Consider the following 22,623-nt stretch of genomic DNA (forward strand, 5'->3'; position numbering starts at 1 on the left):
TTCAGGGAACGAGAGTTACATGCGTAACTGAGACATTCCTTTCAGTCGTTCAGTCGGTCAAGTTCGGCATACGTCAGAATGTGAACCGATGAATTGGGATCCCTAATAAAACACCATAGTTTCTGACCCTTCCAGTGCCTGGCGTAGGCCTCACCTCCTTCGCCTGTCTTTAGCGATAGGACGGACTTACGTCAGGAGAGTCTACTGCTGTTCCGCATAACCCATTACAGTCTGACTTGGATAACACTGGGAAGCGTGCCAAAGGGAACGCTGCAGAGACCACATCCTGCCCGTAGGGAGGTATATGTGGTGAAGCACATATGGAATGTCCCTGGGATGGCTCCGGCCATAGGAGGGAGACAACATCTGGCAGGGATGACAGAGCGGACTCTGTCCAAGGAAAGACACAGGTTCGCCGAGGGGAGCCTTGCCGTGGAAAAATACACATATGGGGCAAGACATACCGCAAGCAACTCGAGGCAGTTGATGTTCCACTGCAGTTACGGCCTGTCCACAGACCCAAAACTGCATGCCCTGATGCCATTTGGCCCAGGAACCTCTGAAATAACTTCAGTGGGGCCGCTGTCCTGCTGCTGAGCGTACTCAGGCTGCAAACCAATCTTGGGGAAGGATGCATTTGAAAATGTGTTTCTGCATCAACATCTTGAACGGCAGCCTGTGAAGGGGCCGATTCAAGACTCGCAGGTGCAAGATTGGCCGTAACCCACCACTTTTCTTGGGTACGATGAAGTAAGAGCTGTAAAACCCCAACCTCATCTCGGCTGGAGGGACCGGCTCGATCGCGTCCTTCGCTAGTAGGACTTCGATCTCTTCCCGAAGCACAGGAGCGTTCTCCGCCAGCATGCGGTTGAACAGAATACCCCTGTAGACCAGGGGACGCCGGGCGAACTGAATCGTGTAGCCCAGTCTAATAGTGCGGATGAGCCAGCAGGACGGGTTGGGAAGCGCTAGCTAGGCTCCCAGACTCCAAACAACTCAGCTGAGGGATCACCACGCTCTTCCAGCAACACAACAGGGTGTAGTGTGCTGGAGGGAATTGGGGCCCGCTGAGGTTGTCTCGGCGGGGAAGCCCTAAACGTAATCCTCAGGTCCCCAGGTCTATTCACCGATTTAGCACTCTCCCGGTTGTTCATGTTCCCGCAAGTTATATCACGCAATTCTGACTTTATATCTCGCAATTCTGACTTTATAACTTGCATTTGCGACTTAAGATCACGCAATTCTGAGAAAAAAAGACAGAATTGTGAGATTAAAATAATGTTTTTTTTTTATTTTGTGGTGGAAAGAAGCTTTCATACATGAGTGTATCTGACTTTATTTTCAAGCAAGTTTTCAAGAAAAAAAATCAAATACCATTACATTTTAAATTAATATCATAAAGTTTTCTTGTTAATTAATTTTACATAAAAAACTGAACTAACCATGTCATGAAAAGTACAAATTGTATTATTAAAATAAATAAAGAAATATAGAAAAAAAAAGAAAAAGAAGAAGAAAAAAAAAAAAAAAAATATATATATATATATATATATATATATACACACACACACACACACACACACAAACACACACACAGAAGTGGTCCTCTCTCTTATGTAATTTCCTTTTTTTCTTATCACATGACAACAAAATTACTTCCTGTATTTTGGCTATACGGCAGTCTCAAATGGACCTTTGGCTGAACGTCTGATGCTACACATATCAGTAGTAGTAATTAAAAGTCTATCACAATTAGCAACACTAAAATAATAATTAGTCAGCTAGCTAACGATACAGCTTTAATCTTAAATAATTTGTCACAGTTGCATATTCTTCAGTCCTTTTCTGAAGCCTCAAGGTTAAATTTAAATTTGTATAAATGTGAATTGCTATTGATTAAAAATTGCTCTATTCATTCAATTGAGATTATTGCTGTCAAAATAGTAACATATATTGGTATACAAATAACTAACAATGAGTATGTGTTCAAAAAACTAATATCAACAAAACACAAACACACAAAAAAAATGCAATTGGTTAAAAAGGGATCTGTCCTTTTTTAATCAGGGATCTGTCCCTGCTCACTAAGGCAGAGGGTCTGTCTCGTTTCGCTTACGCAGCTCAGTCTCTCTTCACTCTAAAAACTCTAGGTTAAAAACAGCAACAATTTGGGTTGTTTTTAGCCCAAGAGCTCTGTAATTTTACCCAGCAAATTGGGTTGTTTATTTAACCCAGCATAATGGGTTGCTTTTAATAAATAAGTTTTACTAATGCTAGCTTATATTTTAATTCATACATTAATTAGTGCTTACAGATTACCTTAAATCCTCCAAGTTTTGTAAAATACTCCACACAACCACTGGTTTGCATGATAACTTCCTTTATTTTTGAGGAGTATCATGTTTTACAGCATATTTTATACCGTTTTTCGGCTATACAATATTGCCTACATTGCTAACTGCCGACCGCCACCCTGTGTTTCACTCATAGCCGAGATATGCTGTGACTGATTCCATAACCTGCCCATTAACAATCAGTGAAAGGCTCTGAGGTCACATTTAACATTCAAAGTATTTAGCTTTTGTAGGCCTATCTTTACTAATCAAATGTATTATTTTATGCAAGGCCCCAGGCATTTCCATCATGCGAAAAGACTGATGGGACACTCAATTAGGTGACTCACGTTGCATCCCTGTATGTTGTTTCGCATTAAAATTAAATGACTTACAGCACAGTATGATTTTATAGATTAAATAAAATGTACACAAACCTATATTTTACTGAATAAATGTACCAATTCGATGTCGCTTAGAACTGCTCTCTCCTGAGGAGAACTCAACCGCTGGGTTGTAATGTTTGACCCAGAAGCTGGATAACACAAAAATGACCTGAACACTGAAAAAAAAAATACTCAAAAGGCTCAACCAAGCATTTGGGTAAAAAAAAAAAAAAAATTTTTTTGAGTATTTGTGGATAAGCCCACGTGTAAATTAATCAATGAGTTTTTAATAAAATTCTTATGGAAAAACAAATCTCACTATATAAGAAAGTCGGTCATATTAAACTCTTATAATAATGGTGGTCTGAATTTTATTGATTTTGATCCCCACAACAATACATTTAAAATTAATTGGCTGAATCAATGCCTATCAAAACTAGCTTCTATTTGGATTGTTTTTCCTCAACTTGTTTTTTTTTTTTTTTACACAACTTGGTGGCATTCGTTTATGTCTTAATGTGTAATTATTACTCCAATATCTCTCCAATATCAAACTGGCCAACTGTCATCGACAGGTTTTCTTAGCATGGGCTCTAATTCATAAACATAATTTTTTTGTTGTTGTTTTATTTGGAACAATAAGAACATTTTATTAAAGCGCAAATCTCTGTTTAGTACAATTATCATAAAACAGATAAAAATAATGAAAAATAATGGTTGGTTTTTGGTGGAGCAGTTTAATAATCAAGGTCTTTTGTTCGGGTGTTAATTTCTCTCCAATTACCAAGCACAAATAACCCTAAAATAATTAGCTACATGAGCTATTCCATTCTGGTTTGTGTATGCTATTTAAAAACTCTAGTCATCACCTACTGCATCTTTCCTAAACCCTTTGATACTCCTATTGGTCAAAATTGTTTCAAGAGCCAAACATGATAAAATATTAATTTGATTTCTGTCCCACCTGTAGTCTCTTTTTGGAATAATTTGTTTGATAACCTTAACAGGAAAAAAGCTGGTCTCTACAGCAAAAAATCTTTTTCACAAACAAAATGAAAGCTGATCCTTTAAGCTGATCCACAGGTTTTACCCTGTCAAGAAGTGTTTACAAAAGTGACACTGAGCTAACATGCTCTTTTTGTTTGAACTCTGATGAAATAGTGGTACACTTATTTTGGTTACCACTCTCAGAAGCTTTGGAATGATAGTAGAATGGAAAGTGATTTTTTTTGTCAAGATTTTGCAGGCTTCTCAATACATCTGAGAAACATATTTGGGTACAAAAGAAACAAAGTATGTTTTATTATTAATGTAATTTTCCTAAGTGCATTTAACATTCACTAATGCAAATTCTTAAACTGTAAACCTTTCTTCTCTGTCTTAAAAGAAATGGAAAATTATTTAAATGTGATCTCTGTATCTGCTAATAAGAAAGCTAAGGACTGCTCTGCTTTTGTGCTCTTCGTGTGATCATGTTTATGTAATATAATGTAATGGCCCTATTATTTTTATTTATTCATTTAATCAATTAACAAATTGTTTTGTTATTGTTGATGTGCTATATTGTTATTTTTCCACATTTTCCCATTCTCAGCAATAAACAATAAATAAAAAATAAAATGAATATCTGATGCATATAACACACAAAATAGGAAACACTCTGGGAGTTTCAAAGTCGTCATCTGATAGGTTGAATTGTACAGGATGTGCAGGAGATGTGCGTGTCGTGTACTTTAACGCTCCGCCTGGAAACAAAGCTGTCATGACGCCAAACCCCCTCATGGAAGAAGAACACCGCCGTGTTTACAACTTTGACAATGAGCACTTATCAGGATCAACCAAATGCTGGATTTTCAAATGGATGTAAAGTTCTAGCGTTTTTCAATTAATCATTCATTAGCTGCACACTGGTCTGTTATCATAGAGACATTGACTTTGCATTTTCACGCTCCTAAACATGATGCAGAACGAAACAAACTGCGATTGGTTGCTTTGCATGTCAGTCAGACATTGTCTTGGGTGATCCTTGGCCAATGAAAGCTGCGGTGCTGTTCAGAACTTCTGCTGTCAGGCCCACAAAAATGTCAAAATTTTAATTCAGACACAAGTCATTGTCTGTGTGAACTGCATTTTAATGCATTTTTCATAACCTCTTCTCGTAGCTGGTGGTCATCGCCTATGACGATGGAGAGCCGGTGAAGATGAACAGAACCACAGTGGAAATCACAGTGCTTCAGCCCTCCAGGATTCCCATCTTCACTGAGGAAGAGTACAGGTGGGTCCCGCTGTCTGTCGAGAGCAAGAGAACAGACGTTTACTTATTTATGACATGTTCTCTTTGAGCTCTGAGACTCAGAATTAGTTTAGCACACATTCCCCGCAGGCTGATTCAGAATCTCTGCATGAGTAATGAGTGTTATCTGTGAAAATGTGACTAGAAGTGCAGGGCGGTTGACTGGAGCTGGTCTACAGCTCTCAAAACGCTGTTATTTCCAAAGGGTATATCTGCAGCTTGTCAGTAACGTGGATATTGATTTGGTTTAACATGTCAGAGGGGTTAGAATTTAAGGGTTAGAATTTAAGATTAGAGAAGTTTGTTTTATTTTGATTAATGAAGACATAGGGCCCTATCTTGCACCCAGCGCAATTGACTTTGTACACCGACGCATGTGTCATTCCTATTTTGCACCCGCGCAAAGCGCGCTTTTCCCTCCACAGAAGCACGTCGCTAAACTAGTGAATGCACTTGCGCTCCCTGGGCGGTTCAGCGCAAAAAAGGAGGCGTGTTCCGGCGCAAACAATCCCTGGTGCTATTTTGCTGTTCCATTAAACAATTGCGCCACTGACCAGAAAAAAACTAGTCTAAAGTCAGTGGCGCGTTGCGCGTTGTTCATTATGCTATTTTAAGGGCGCATGCTTGACCATAATGTATAGCGTGCACAACGCGCATACACTTTGCTCATGTAATCTACACAGATGCAACAGTTATTTTGGCAAATCATAAATTGTTACACTAAAAAAATATTAACACATGAGATGACGGAAATCATTGTGGTGTGCCACGAAGATGTGAAAAAATAGGCATAAATCTAGCTTACAAATGATTCAGGCTAATTGTAATAATTAAGGATAAGACCTGTTTGCCCAATAGTGGCAAGACATATATGTATATAAGGACATCTGACAAATTGGTTTGTCCGTCAAGAACCAGGAAAAAAAATCGACTGAAAAACTGAAAAAAACTGAAAGACTGAAAAAAAAAAAGACTGTGAAATCACCTTTACCATAATGTACAACATTACAACTTCACTTCTCTGTCTTTCACTGCTCTTACAAGCACATCAGTCTCCTCGGCTGTGAACCGCTCCTGGCGTGCGCCTGGTAAATACGCCATAATAATAGCAATCCATAATGGAACTTGCGCACCTGCTTTTAAAGGGAATGTTGGATGACGCTCGGATTGGTTTATTCACGTTACGCCCAAACCACACCTATGAATAATGAAGCTACTTCAGACCAACCCATTTTAGATTTGCGCCGGGCGCAAGAGCCATTTATCCCGCCGGGAAAATAGCAACAGCGCCGAGACCCGCCCACAAAGTTACTTGCGCTTCGCGCTTTGACACTTGCGTTTCAGATCGTTAAAATAGGGCCCATAAAGTCTTATGATACTACTGAGCAACAATGAAACTATAATGTCTCAAATTTCCATGTAGATTTTAGCCTATAACTTTTGATGACAACATCATCCGCAAAAAGCAGCGACCAAGGGCCGGAGAGTGTCCGGTTTGGGGAAACTTTAAACCTGAATGTTAAAAAAAAAATCATAGTTCTGCCGTCCTGCTGATGAAGTCTATGGTTCTCAGGTTTCGCTTAATAAATATCATAAAATATACATGATACATTTAATTTTAATTTCAATTAAATATGGAAATTATTGTTCCTAACTTTATTTTTATTCCAAACTGTGTTTTTGCATCCTTGAAGGGCACTTTTGGAAGTGGATACTATTTGTAGGAGCGTTCCAAATGAAAATAAACAATTGAATCCCTTCATGAAGGGCCCTTCCTCAAGTCAGGGTACATGTGATCATAGAGATGTATACATAGATCCACATTTGACTGCTCCAGACATGACAACGCGTCCGCCATCTTGGAACGAGATTCTCATCGAGAATGTCACAGCATTGTGCAGCCAATGGCTGTAAAACTTTAAATACCAGAAGTAATGTAACCTTTCAGAGGTCAGAATTTGCTGGCTTGTGTTTTTATGTAGATGAATATGCAATATCCATATGCAGAATTATCACATTAATGTTAAGCTAAATGCTTCGACAATCATCTGCTAACGCCATTGTCACGCTTTGTGTGTGTAAACAGCACAAAGATGAATAAGCATAAAGATAACAAAATACCAATATCATAACTACACACTACGTAACACAAATGTCAACGGACCCAGAATGAGGGGGAACACAGGGTATAAATGCACAGGGACTAATGAGTTAACCAGGGGCGTAGCCAGGAAGCAGGCCTGACGGACACAGGCCCGCCCACTATGATGAGTAGATTTGACGGTTCCAATATGGCTTACGTATAGCAGCCCAATAGAGACAGACACTAATGAGGAATCTATGTAAATATACCTATGTATGCAATGGACACTTTAAGGAAGTAATTTAATCGTTTATGGTCATGTGACCCAGGTTGGCTAGCCCTCACAATCCATTTGAAATCTAGATGGTGGGAGAGTTTGAATTAACGTAAAAACTGAATAATTCAAGTTGTTTTGTTTTGTTAGTAATGGTGTTAATAATCGAAATGTTGGGTAAATGTGACTACATGCAGGGTCCAAAGAATGGGGATGCTCCCAAAATTTTTAATTCTCTGATCTACATATATGCATTTTAAGATGTTTGAACGGCTGACAAATTTGGGTAACAATAGCTTTAATACTATGTCAGTGGTTATTTTGTTGGTCGTTTCACATTTCTATCCTAAAACAGCTGTCAAATATGAAATGTTTAGTTTAGCTACTTACATCTTATCTCATACTTTATGACCGTTAACTGAAGCGTCGAGTCACACTATAAAGCCTGCCTACTTTAAATTGATTGGTCAGCGATGACAGACCGCTGAGGCAGCTCAGAATCAGATGAGAAGATCTTGGTGCTGTGCAATATCCTTCCAGCACTAAAGTAGAGTTATAGTATATTAGGCAATTATTTCACAACTTTTATTGTATACACCTCTGAAAAATACAGAGGTCCGGAAGTCTGTGACCTCCTAGCTGGCTACAGCCATGACTGAGACAGCATGATCTGTGCTTATGTCTGTATATTTTCACCATAAGGTAAAAACTTGCTCCCTTCCTTTACCTGTCATTCCTTTATTCCATTTATCAGACCTTCTCTCACTGTTGTTTTCCCCTTTCATGCTCTTTGTAAATGCATCAGGCAGAAGGAGAGTTTTGTTCTTCTGGTCAGAAAGAATATATGATTTTATTGTGTACTTTCTCTCCTTTATGCATAAAATATGGGGGAAAAAGACAAAAAAAATTGTATGGAAAATAGGCAACATCGAACTTAAGCCAGAGGAAAAGAAAACAAAAAAGAAGGAAAAATCCTAAACACTCAAAATAGCCATCGAAGATAAGAATCTTGGGCCTGGGAGTCAAAACAGTGATGTCTAAGAATTTAGACCAATATTTACCAAAGAAAGTACTAGGGCTGCAACGACGCGTCGACGTCGTCGATGACTACTTCTACACTGTTGCCGCGGGCCGTGTCTCATGTCCGCGGGTTGAAGCAAAAACACACACATATTTAACCCCCCGAACGTTCTCTGTTTACCAGAGAACCTCCCCGAAACGCGATTGGGCTTGTTTTGGGCTAGTTTTGAGTAACGAATGGGTGGGTTTTGTTATGAAAACCTGGCAACCCTGCTGCCAGTGTTCTCTCGCGCAGCTGAACGCGCCACGCGTGTATTGCAACAGACGGTCACATTTTCCGGGGTTCTTCTCCGACCCCAGTACGTCTCGTGCTTTTATTTATTATGGGCTGCATATATCTCCTGTTAATGCGACCCGGTTCCCCTCTGTCCCAAACACATATGCATAATAACATGCTGTATATAGGTAGGTTGCATGATTAAAGTAACATTAAAGTTAAGATATGCCTCTAGCTTTAATCATTTAAATGTGTCTTTGAAGTTTGGGCAAAAACTTCTGGCAGCTTTAGTCATTGTTTATGCACATGTATCTTCAAAATAGACGACTAGTTATAAATTAAAACTATGCTGAAAGCTCCTGTATGTGAACCTTTTGCAGATAAATACAAGTGCATTTTCGTTTACTATTGACACAAATCAATAAGTAAATCATACTCAACTACTATAGTAAACAACTTTTCCTAATTAGGCCTACTCTGTATACATTTTATGATGAATAGTATCATTATATATTATGTTTAAAAAGCTTCTTGTGTTCATATATTTCATTATAAAATGGCATACTATGTACACTACCCTTCCTGAAATACAATTAATATTGTCATCATTCATTGATTTCATGTTAAAATAATATACAAATTCACTACCCTCTTTGAAATACAATAATCAGTAAAAAAGAATAATAAGATTAATCTGGAAAAATAATCGTTAGATTAGTCGACTAATCGAAAAATAATCGTTAGATTAGTCGACAGAAAAAATAATCGTTAGTTGCAGCTCTAGAAAGTACACATTTCCAAAACATTTCTCCCAACTGGATATAATTATGAAGAGGAAAGAGCAGATGTTTACCTCTTAAGAAAAGTATGGACCATTTTTATATTTTAAATAATAAACTACTAAAAAGAAACAACGTGCATAATCAAATAACCAGTACTCTCATCATGAGCACAAAACAAAGTTAACTAGTAACTTCAGATAATTTTTTTGTCTTCCCTTACCATCTCTAAATAATTTTCCAAATTATAACATTGTTTATTATGAAATACTCTTAATATGCTGATTAATAATGGTTCCATTATTAACTTAAGGTTCCACGCGTTAACTTGTCACAAACCTGGTTTAGTTAAAGCTGCAGTCCGTAACTTTTTTTGGTTAAAAATTATCAATCAAAATAAATGTTTGAGCTAGTACATAACCAGCCACTGTTCTAAATGATCTCCTTACGTTAGCCCGATTCACAACGGTAAGCTTGTATTAATGTGTTGTATTAAGGTACTGGTAGCTTTCCATGGGAAATTCAAGCATGGCGCCGTTTGTCTTTGCTTCATTACGTCATAAAGACGTGAGTCCGGCTAGTAGTAATATCGCATGTGAGGATACTGCAGGTGGCGGATCATTTATCCTTTTCTCACAGCAGCTGGAATAATTAAATGTATCATTTTGATGGCGGCTTGTAATCCAGAAAAGACCAAACGACCAAACTGGAGAGCAAACTGGAGATTCACCCGTAGTCAAAAGAAAAAGATTAGACTTTCTCAGTTGGTCAGAACAAAAGTGGCAGACATATTACTTGTTTAGATTACATTTTCCGGTGAAAATTTTTATTTTGGTCATACTTCCAAGGCATAGAATCTGTGATTCCGAAGCACAGTATCCACACCGGTGCGGTGAATGACAGCCACACATACTCCTCAAAACATTAGATTCATGAGGAGCCGTGCCGATTCACAACCCACGTAAAATTATAATTCTGCAAATAACTGCAATCGCAGATTTCAAACACACAGGAAAAACTTACGGACTGCATCTTTAAACGGTCAGAGTCATCTCTATGACAGATAAAAATAATTGTATTTGTTGCATTCTTGTTTTCTGCAGCGATTTAGCAAAAGTATCTGTTTTGCTTCTCACTGTTTCTGCTTCTGTTGTTAAAATAACTGCGTCATCTGCAGCTCTTTACGTGGTGCTGGAGAGAGAAACAACACACACGGAAGCAGACCTCCATTTAAATGCCACTGGTGTAAAACATCCAATGTCTTCAGAAAGTATTTAGACCCCTAAAAAGGGCCTTTCATATGTATTCAGGCATTTTGCAGTACATTGTAGTGGCGACTGGGGCAGCAATTACAGCATTGAGTTGTCTTGTTTGTTTGAGCAGACAGCCTACTGGGATTTGAGCTTTTTCTCTGTCAAATTGAGGGTAGACTGTCTGTCATTATTGATGTTTCCAACTTAAAGCCTTGGCAAGACCATTCAGTTACAGTCAGGAACCTTTCCTGAAGCATTGTGCTGGCTGTTTGCTCTTGTACATTACTGATTCTTAAACATGGTCTGGGGGATTTCTTGTTGGTAGCTTTTCCACTGTGAGGAGCACAAACCTCTCTTCTGTGTTGTGTATGTTTGTTTCTGAGGTCATGATCTCTCTGAAGCATTGCCTTAATCTCAGAGTCCTACTGATATTCTCACACCAGCAGTTTCCATAGCAATTATGAATAAAAAGGCAGTCTATTTTAGGCTTGAGACTGAGCGATGGCCATTCATCTGTAAGATTGATACATCACAGCTGGCTCCTGAAATTAGCTAAACTCCAGTGCTCGATTGGGCCAGTGTGCTATTCCCATTAGCATAGCTGGATATAAAGCCCAAAGACCTTCAATAGTTCATTTGTCTGTGTAAATGAACAATAAATTAACTGACAACATGCGTATGAAATTATAGCAGCCTTTGATGTGTAAAGTAGGAATATTTTAGTTGAATGCAAAATAAATCAATAAACTTTTATTCATAAATAAATAATTGTGTTTAATAAGAATCAAAAGTGACAGTAAATGCTGTAGTAGAGTTTGTAGATAAGGGAAGAAGGAGGCGGGAACCGACGAACGTTCAACAACTTTTTAATCAAATAATAAACACAAACTGAAAATAAAAGCGGCAGCCCCTCACGGATGACTGCTGCGTACACACACATAACAAAACATAAACAAAACACAATGTAAAGTCCAGGCCTGGTACTCTCTCGTCCTTCACTGTCGGCGCTCCTCCTTTATGTTCCCGTCACTCCTCCGTGAGACACGACAGCTGGCGCTCATCATCATTAATGACTGTGGCCTCGTCCCGCTCTCACGGTTCCTCAGCCTCGCTGCTCGCCACAAATACTTTAAAATTCTTACATTTTTGAGACGACCAATCAATTTAAAGTAGGCGGGCTTTATGCTCACAGAAGCTGCTGAGCGTGAATTCTAGTGTAAAATCCATTCCAAATAAATAGTTCTTTTGAAATTTCTATTCATCAAAGAATACTGATAAAAGTATCAAGGTTTGCATAAAAATATTAAGCAGCACATCGATAACAATAAGAAATGTTTCTTGAACCTTAAATCATCATATTAGAATAATGTGGGATCATGTGACACTGAAGACTGGAGTAATGATGCTGAAAATGCAGCTTTGCATCACAGGAATAAATTACATTTTAAAGTAAATTACAAATATTAAATATTATATGTAATAATATTTCATCATATTACTGTTTTTACTGTATTTTTGATCAAATATTTGCAGCCTTGGTAAGCATATGAGACTTCTTACCTACAGAACAAGTGATTAAAAATTGTATGTAATTATTTTTAATATTTTTCCACAAAATGTCCACCATCTCTGATTACTAATATTAAATTAGCCTCTTTTTTTTTGCTACTGTACTTTTCAGACTTTAAATAACTTAATATATCTAAAAATGTATTCACTTTATGGCTGTAACGATTTGACCAAAAATAAAAACCTCGATTAATTGAACATTTGACCTCGATTACGATTAATGAACGATTATTCATTATTTTTATTTTTTTCTCATAAGGTTTTTGAGTAAGTTCACTGATAAGGTTTGTACTGTAAATATTTTCTAATATTAAAAGTGGATTTTTTTTCTTCTAATGAAAGTGCATTTCTTTGTGATTTTAAAATACTTGAAGGAAACGGTTCACTTTCAGCAGTTATTGTCTATGGGGCAGATTTCTGCTTGTACATCAGATACAGATACATTAGCACAGTAGGCCTACATTACATTTATTTGAATGCATTAATGAGAGAGAGATTGTGTGTGTGAATTACTTATACCGTCTCTATTCATAATGAAGCTATGGTTTGTACTTCAAAGGTATTAAAATATATGCTATAACGGTTGACTTTCTAAGCTACTTTAGTGACTTTACTTTAGTCACAGGACAGCGTTGAGCGATGCTCTCTGCGCGCAATCTTCTGTCTGAGTGTTCGTTTGTCACAATATATCAGGCATTAGTTCAACATAATACACATCTGATGGTCGAAACTCGCTTTAATGTTCAAACTGGCAGGGCTTAAAACACATACAAATGACAAGCTTTGTGAGGACGCAGGTGAAAGAGGTCTGCCTTCAGGGCGCGCGCGTTGTCAGAGACGCGACACGGCTCGGCTCTCTGTGTCATAGAAAGAAGCTGAGCACTGAACGGATACGTTTTCCATATTGTTGTTTTTGAATAGTGCTCAATCGCTTTAAATGTTGAAACTGGCAAGCCTTTGAACGCATTTACTTGACAAACTTTATGAGCACGAAAGTGAAAGCGATCTGGCTTTGCGGCTTGCGCGCGCCGTGTGTGTGTGTGTGTGTGTGTGTGTGTGTGTGTGTGTGTGTGTGTGTGTGTGTGTGTGTCGGTGGCAGCGCGTATTGGCTATAAGAATGGCGATTAACTGACCTGTATACTATAAACTGTGTAAAACATGCAGTTACTATAGTGATTCTGGGCATCTATAAACAAAGATAACTGCTCCTGCATCTCTCTGTGTGCCTGCAAACGGCACTTGATGTGACTGATGGGGCGGAGTCACGTGAAAACCGAAATAACCGACATGGGAAAAATACGTCGGTTAGAGGTTCTAAATGTCGGTTTCGGTTATTTTTCGATTAATCGTACAGCCCTAATTCACATCCTCCCAGTTACTTCCTGGTAATTCGCCAAACCACATTTCTAGACACCAAATAAATGTGTTATTGTATCCATGGTTGTGATTTCGGGACCAGCATTTTTTTAAGCTTAAAGACACAATATGTACGATTTTTGCATTAAAATATCCAAAAACCACTAGAACAGGGTTATATATTTTCTTGACTTGTGTACTTACTAGGGGTGTCAAGTCAAGTCAAGTCAACTTTATTTATATAGCGCTTTTAACAATGTAGATTGTTTCAAAGCAGCTTTACAGTGTTAAACAGGAAAATAATGCAGCATAATTTTATTCAGCTGTATAGCCATTCTGTAAAAAATTTAAAGTATCATACAGTGACAGTGTGGGCTTTAGATCAATAATTTGATCAGTAATTTAGTTTAAATGGTTAATTTAGTTTATTATTTAGATGTATTTCGATGTTTAGTTGAAAAATTTAGTGTCCCCAACTGAGCACGCCAAGCCAGAGGCAACAGTGGCAAGGAAACCAAAACCCCATTAGGTGACCTAATGGAGAAAAATAAACCTTGGGAGAAACCATGCTCAGTCGGGGTGCCAGTTCTCCTCTGGCCAATTAACAAACAGCGTATTATTATTATTATTATTATTATTATTATTATTATTATTCTGGCAGTTTTACAGCTCGGAGGTCATAATAGATCAGGGTGTGACGAGATCTCGTGCAACGAGATTTCTCGTCGAGTGAAAAGCTCGCGATATCGACATAACAGGGTGTGAAATTACACTGTAAAAAAAATTCAGGTCTCCAATTTGAAATTTTCTAGTGACCGATCACATCTAAATTTTTCAGTTGGTCAAATTAAATTTTTATGAATTGTTTAATTTGGCCAACTAAAAAATTTTGATGTGATCAGTCACTAGAAAATTTTCTATTGGAGACCTGATTTTTTTTTTACAGTGTAGCATAGAATTTGCCACCGCTACGTTTACATTACATTGCCAGCAGCCATATCACCCTGCAGCCCAAGACTGGTGTCCCACTGAAGCTAAGCAGGGCTGAGCCTGGTTAGTACCTGGATGGGAGACCAACTGGGAAAACCAGGTAGCTGCTGGTAGAGGTGTTAGTGAGGCCAGCAGGGGGTGCTCACCCTGTGGTCTGTGTGGGTCCTAACACCCCAGTATAGTGATTGGGACACTATACTGTAACAAGCACCGTCCTTCGGATGAGACGTTAAACCGAGGTCCTGACTCTCTGTGGTCATTAAAAATTCCAGGATGTCCTTCGATAAAGAGTAGGGGTGTAACCCCGGCATCCTGGCCAAATTTGCCCATTGGCCCCTCTCCTTCATGGCCTCCTAATCATCCCCATATATACAGATTGGCTTCATCACTCTGCCTCCTCTCCACCAATCAGCTGGTGTGTGGTGGGCGTTCTGGCGCAATATGGCTGCCGTCGCATCATCCAGGTGGATGCTGCACATTGGTGGTGGTTGAGGAGATTCCCCCTTCTATTTATGTAAAGCGCTTTGAGTGCCTAGAAAAGCGCTATATAAATGTAACAAATTATTATTACATCCTCCACTGTCGTTATACTTTTTTTTTTTTTATAAAAACAATTTAATTAATTTGGATAATGGTCGCTTCAATTATAATCTATTGTAAACTGCTCTGCTCACCCAGCACGAGCTGCAATTGCCACACACAGTGCAGCAGGAATCACAGTTCACTGATCATGTGACAAGAGTAAGGTGAGATGATCGACAGGACCATGGCGGAGGATTCATGCGCAACAGAGCCTGATAGAGTGTCTGATAAATATCTAACACCGTGTCTACATCAGACGCGATAGGTGCAATGTGACGCAACAAAAGACAATATAACTCATTACAATCAGTGATGTTGTCTGGATGCGCCGCACCACAACAGCTAGAAGCTTTCTACACTGGACGCGACAAAGCGACCGTTGCAAAGCATTTTTCCTTCATGTCAGTACATCATAAATAGAACGAGGCATCAGTTTACTGCTGGAGATTTGAGTTTACTGTCGGAGATTTGTCGCTCCGCGGTGCCGCATCGTGTAGACAACATCACTGATTATAATTGGTTCTATTGTCATTTGTTGTGCCGCTCGCGTCCGGTATAGACACGTGTTATCTTGTGGAATGTGTGCTCAGCAGCCGCTCCCTATACACAGAGTATGTGCGATCGCGAATCGAAAGTGAAAGTAAATGTGAGATCCCTGATTCGTGCAAATTAGGTGACATACAATAGCCTGTCTCCCAATATCAAAGCTACTTTATCTTATGCTGGGCTGTGTAGTTATAACCACCGCTTAGCTCTGGTCTCTGTTTTGCTCTCTGTACTTTGAATATTGAGAGAGTACTTTGATCAAATTGTTTTTATTTTTTATACTGTTTTTATTTCTATGCTCAATTTGTGAACAGGAGTTCAATTAGAAGGTCACACACAGCCTAAGTCAGAAGTTTTGAAAGCTCACAATTCATGTACATTAAGGTCTAAAGTGACTTATGTGAAATCATACAGGAGAGAAGCTAGTCAGTTGAGTTTGTGTCAAAACCTTTTACAGTGCTTGTATATTGTTGTCTTTCAATGCATTTGATAATTCACACTCAGAAAGTAGAACTGAAATGACATTCATCACAAGACGATTAGTTAAAACATTTCAAAATGCACCTGCAGACAATTTTTCCAGTCATGAATTTTTAAATACTGTGCAAAAATCTCGTCTTGTCTCGTTCTTGTGAACCAAATCTCGTGTCTCATCTTGTCTCATGAGCTAAGTGTCTCATTACAACCCTAGTACTTACATTATCCCAAATGTTTCCAACAAAAAGTTTAAATCCAGATAAATTCGCAATTTTAACCAGTGTAACGTTCCTCCTCTTGTGTCACCTGTCAATGGCGTCATGTCCACGTTATCCTCGGTTTCCTCTTTTACTGTCGTAGAAACCATGGCAAGACAGTAAGTCTCATGAAAAAATGCAGAAGTAGTAGTTGACGAGTCTAGCACAGCACTCTGTTGTTGTTTCCACCACACTTATTCGTTATCGTTTGCAGCAGGTTCTGTCTCCAAAGATACTCCAAGACACGTAGATGTACGGGTGAATCAAATGACCCAAGATGAGTTTTGGACAAGAGGAGAAATAAAACGAGAATCAATATCAGTGTGGCATTTCCACAGGTCTGGTGAACAAGTCTATGGCAGTGTAATTAAATACATATGTGTTATACATAAATAGTAAGTCAGCCTTTTTGCAAATGCTGTGGGTGCGTTCAAATGTACTTTTAGTATGATTGTTTTGAACACATAAAACTGCGCTGCGTTACCCCACTATATAATTCGACAAATAAAGTGACATTTATGAGTAGTAAATTAGCATTAAACATTGTTAATTACAGCTTTTTTATCTGAATTAAATAAAATATTGTGATCAAACGTAACGGTTATAAAACTTTATTTCATTGCCTCATCAGTGAGCATGATTTGTGAGTCCTGTCGGATTGATGTCCATCGGCAGTGGAGGTGAAAACGACAACTCCCATCATTCCACACTCCATCCTTTTAAATTCCCAATCATTTTATCATATAAAATAATTTCTCCATGCCTTAAATTAGTTTTAATGGAACACTCTTGCTTCATTTAGTATGTACATGGAACCCATGAATATGCAAATTAGTCCATGCCTCCACTTAATCATACCAGCTCGTACCTGATCCACTCGGTCAGTATTAAACGCTACACTGTGCTACATGCAAGTGGAAATATTGGTTTAATTCAGCCATGTTTGAAGCAGAAACTGATTCAGAAGAGGATGAGTGAATTATACAGGGTCGTCTACAAGTCGATGTATCAGAATGGTAATGCAGTTTATGTATCACTCTCTACAATGACGGACACATAACAGTAATTGATATGACTAGCCTTTGGCTTGACTACGTTATCAAACTAATGTTACACAAAACATGCTCCCATTCGCCATCTCAAGAGTCAGACAGCTGCCCTCTAAAAATTAGTATCCTTAAAAAGGTTTTGAACATCATAGTCAGTGGAGAAAGCCATATAATTCATCATAACATCGTAATATACATCATATACATAAACCATCCGCTATATTACCATATGTACTCAATTTCTTAAAGGGGTAGTAGTTCACCCAAAAATGAAAATTATCCCATGATTTACTCACCCTCAAGCCATCCTAAGTGTAAATGACGTTCTTCTTTCAGTCAAACACAATCGGAGGTTTATTAAAAAAATATCCTGGCTCTTCCACGCTTTAAAGTGGCAGTGAATGGTATTTCGATTTTGAAGCCCCAAAAAGCACATCCATCCATCATAAAAGTAATCCATACGGCACCAGGAGGTTAATAAAGACGCGATGCGACGCGTTTTTGTAAGGAAAAATATCAATATTTATAACTTTATAAAGTATAATCACTGGCTTCCGGTAATGGCCGTACACGAGTGCACTATGTTTAGGCTTCAAAATCTAAGGTACCATTCACTCCCATCATAAAGCTTGGAAGAGCCTGGATCTTTTTTAATATCCGAAAGAAGAAATTAATATACTGTACACATAGGACGGCTTGAGGATGAGTAAATTATGGGATAATTTTCATTTTTGGGTGAACTAACCCTTTAAAGTTGTTCTTGTGCTCACTGTGGAAAAGCCCCACCCTGCATGTTGACTGGATTGGTTACTTGTTTGTGACGGTAGGAAACGGTTTCAAAGCACGTCTATTTTGGGTACACTGCAGTTTTGAGGAGAAAATACTCAGCAATTCATGTAACTGATGAATTTGTACAATGGTTGTTTTAAAGCGTTAAAAACACCACAGACATAAACAACATTAAAAACTTGATTTTCACACAGCGGGGTCCTTAAACTTTTTTAACATTTTTGCGATGTGAGAATTTTTGTGTAATATTTTTCCAAAAAGGACGTTTTGTAAGAATAGTGACAGTTGAAAAGATAATAAAGTTGTATTTTGTCTCTTTCCAGCGGTAGGGTTTGAGTTTTTTAGCCCATTCAACTGTAATTTTATGCAGTCTGAAGTCCATTCTGAGGGAGCATAGCGTTTAAAGGGGGCTGTGTGTTGACTGAAGCATTGGGCCAGAGAGAACACTTCACAAGAAGCTCTAATGGCATGAGCTATAGAGAGCATGCAGCGTTTCTCTGTAGACCTCATTATGCCATGGACTGCAGCTGGAACACTCTGGAGATCTGATTAAAGCAGAGTGGATTAAAACGGGTTAAATGAAGACTTATGAATCTCTCGCATACATTCAGTATTTTTTACAATGAAGGAAAAAGTGCTGTTTTGGATGCCTGTAGCCCTGTCATGTATTGTTTATCAAATCCAGTTATTTGACTGCTTGATGTTTAGAGCTGTAGACCGATTTGATCATTAAAACATTCACACTACATTTTTTATCATGGTAGGCTCAGATCCATTAGGAATATACAGGAATCGCAACACAAGGTGTTTTGCAGAATGAATATTTTGGCGGGTATTTGTATTGCCTAACTAACATCCCTGAGGACAAGTTCATACATACTTAAGGTTGGTTTAATAAGTCTTGTTTACTAGCAAGTGATACACACACACAAGTGCGTACTGCAGAGAAGTCTTCTGTTGTCACGTCTTGTCTTCATCATCGTGTGCTTTGCCCAGGGCTTCTGTCACATTGACACCTCTACGCTTTCAAACACACTGGATGAATCTCACAAAAGCTGTCAAGAACATGTCTGGGTCATATTTCACCTCAAAACAAAGACAAAAATTATGTTTTCAGCATGATAATTTTTTTTTTACACTGTAACATTGTCTTGACATTTAGAGTCATCCCTCTCATTTCTCATCATCGTAAAGCAAAATTATCCTATTCTCATTCCTTGAAAAAAAATACATTGATGTTAATACACAAAAATACTGTATTACAGTCAAGAGAATAGAAATAGAAAAAAATAGAAATAGAGAATAGAAAAAAAAACATATATATATATATATATATATATATATATATATATATATATATATATATATATATATATATATATATATATATATATATATATATGCTAAATATATATATATATATATATATATATATATATATATATATATATATATATATATATATATATATATATGCTAAATATGTTGTTATGCATATTATTCTTATTTTCTTTTGATTTTGGGGTGAACTGTGACCTGGACATGTTTGAGATTCATAAAATGTTATTATTCATGCATTAGTTGTGTGTATTTGCATGTCTGTGGGTGTGTGAGATGAAGGGAATGAGAACAAAGAAAATCTAAAATCTTTATTCAGCCTAAAGAAACAAATACAAAGAAATAAAAATCTGTTATACGTTTCCTCATGTCTTTTATTGTTTATTGCAACAGGCCAATTGACATTTTGCTCTACTTAATGCAATTGTTTTCTCTTTAGCTCTAAAGTTGGGTGTGTGAGAGTTATAAATACTGTATGTAGGGGATATTTTATTATATTTAAGTTTAATAAGAAAAAAGCAACATTTTGTACATAAAGCTGAAAAAATTGCAATTTTGCGATTTATAACGATAATCAAAATATAGATCAAGTAGATTTAATAGATCATGTCCATCAACACCCCCACATCTTGCACAGTCCTGTACTTCTTCCTGGGTTAGACATTTAATTCAGTAACTTAGGCAGTTTTGATTTATATGCTGTTTAATGATTGATGATTGCATTAACTTACAGATAGGGATGGGTATCGAGAACAGGTTCCATTTTAGAACCTGTTCCAAATTTCCCAGAGCCGGTGATTCAATAAAAAAACGTTGATTCCGCTTATCGGTTTCTGTGTGTGTATTTGAATGTCATTGTAAACCATTAAAGCTCATAAGACTTGCACTCTGTTTCACGTCCAAAACTTGCGCAGAGAAAAGGTGATTTTAATGTGATTTTAAACCATTTGAGCGCAAAGAGGACTGCAGACGCACACACACACGAGCACAAAGTGGCTTTTCATAGTGAATAATGTGTGATAATGAACTGTCTTCAGGCACACGAACAGACAAATAAACACAAAAATATGTCTCAGTTATGTCTTAAGACAGTTGAAAAGAAAATATAAAATATGTTTACTTGTCTTTAATATGCTTGAAATGTATATTAGTAGTTGTTTTACTATGGTATATTTAAACCATATGCAAAAGTTCCTTGTGCAGGTGCTCTTTAGCCTGTTGATTTGTGTTCATGGTATTCAGCTGCATTGAAATATTTAGCAATAAGAATAAATGTGAAAGATATCTAAGGTGTTGTTGTTGTTTTTTACCTTATTGGAATCAAAATTATGAATCGATAGGAATCGGAATCGATAAGCAGAATCGTTTGTTTCTGCTTCTTATCCTGTGTTTTGATCCGGAGATTCTGTACTCATTCAGAAGATGCGTAATAGTGCCACCTACCTTATAACAGTGAAAACATGGATTGTTGGACAATTTCGTCAATGGCAGGGAAAGAGTTAATAGATACTTCCTTCTAATTTCAGTTGATAGCAGGCATCATAAGATATAATAAAGTGTATTAGTTTTACATAATTTCTCCTGGCACAAAGGAAAGTTCAAGTAAGAACCAATACAGCTTACCCCTAGATGTTTGCAAGCTTTGTTTTTTTGGGCAGTTGTACAGACACATTATCATTTGATTTCACATTGTCTAGTGTTTCTGAATGTCCATTATGTGCCGCTTGAAGATTAGTACTGTTATAACTTTTATTATGTGCACAGCTCTCTGGAATACTTGATTCTGAGTAGCCAACGGCTTCATTCTGCTCCGCTCCACGTAAGGGTCTGATCTCCCCGTTGGGTTTATTTTTCAGTAATGACTGGCTGATTGCAATTATTCCTTACATAATTAACACAGTTCATGAGATGAACTGCTTATGATACTGAATGTCTAAAGTCTAAATTAGCACTCAAATTTCTGATATGTTGTGTAAGCATTTTCAGAAAAGATGATTTTGTGGATTTTTGTGGATTTCTAACAGTTCACAGAGGACACTGTCAGAAAGATTACAACACACCTTGGGTGTGAATTGCCAAAGACTCACATGCATGGGTTCATAAATGCTCTTTCCGTGTCAAATTGAGGAATGTAGAAATGACTAGCTAGATCTTCTTCTTTTGTGTCATTGATTGTTGATGCAGAGTTATTGCTGCTTTAATTCACTGTTAATGAGCTCTGATGAACTGTTCATACGCACATTGATTTTATTATAGAGGTTGAAAAGTGGTTGAATTGCTGGTGGGTGTTTCTACTGCTGGCTGCCTCAAGAGTTACTGGTGTGTTAATCTGATCGCATTTGTGTTGTTATCCAATCTAAAGCATTGAGCAGTTGTGCAATCCATCAATAACCCATTGCTTTTGATTTGATCGCAACACAAATGGGATGTTTTATCGGTAGCAATGACATGTCAATCTAATTTGACACTGAATCTATCTCCTTGCTGCTAAAAGTGAACATTCTGGAAAGTGTTTGTACAAAAATTGTAGTATGCATAATGCATGAACATGCATGAATCAAAGTCACTCAGATTGCTACAATCCCATCATGGTTTCCCAAACATAATTTGTCATTATTTCACTTCATGTGGTGTCTCAAATCATTTCCATAAAGTTAAACTCATCTGTTACGGTGCAAAACTATCTTCAACTTCAACTCAATGCATTTAGGCATGTAGTCAAGATCTGTTGAAGTTCACACTGAGCATTTGAATAGGGAAGAAAGGTGATTTAGTGACTTTGAACGGGACATGGTTGTTGGTGCCAGACGAGCTGGTCTGAGTATTTCAGAAACTGCACAACCATCAGAGTTTACAGAGAATAAAAAATATCCAGTGAGGGGCAGTTCTGGTGACAAAAAATGTCTCTGTTGAATCTGGGTCAGAGGAGAATTGCCAGACTGGTTCAAGCTGATAGAAAGGCAAGTAACTCA

The 22,623-nt window shown here is 37.7% G+C and overlaps 1 protein-coding gene across 1 annotated transcript in view; it reads left to right on the top strand.

The window, feature by feature from the left end:
• The window catches only part of pcdh15a (protocadherin-related 15a), a gene marked incomplete at both ends in the record, with an annotated part of 306,543 nt that overhangs the window by 228,674 nt on the left and 55,246 nt on the right, over positions 1 to 22,623 (top strand). Inside the window, one exon of the mRNA XM_079842239.1 lies at positions 4,882 to 4,994. Coding sequence (XP_079698365.1) covers positions 4,882 to 4,994 — 113 coding nt within the window. The remainder of the gene's footprint in view (positions 1 to 4,881; positions 4,995 to 22,623) is intronic.

Source organism: Gobio gobio (genome assembly GCF_949357685.1).
Source record: "Gobio gobio genome assembly, chromosome: 18".
NCBI classification, from domain to species: Eukaryota; Metazoa; Chordata; class Actinopteri; order Cypriniformes; family Gobionidae; genus Gobio; species Gobio gobio.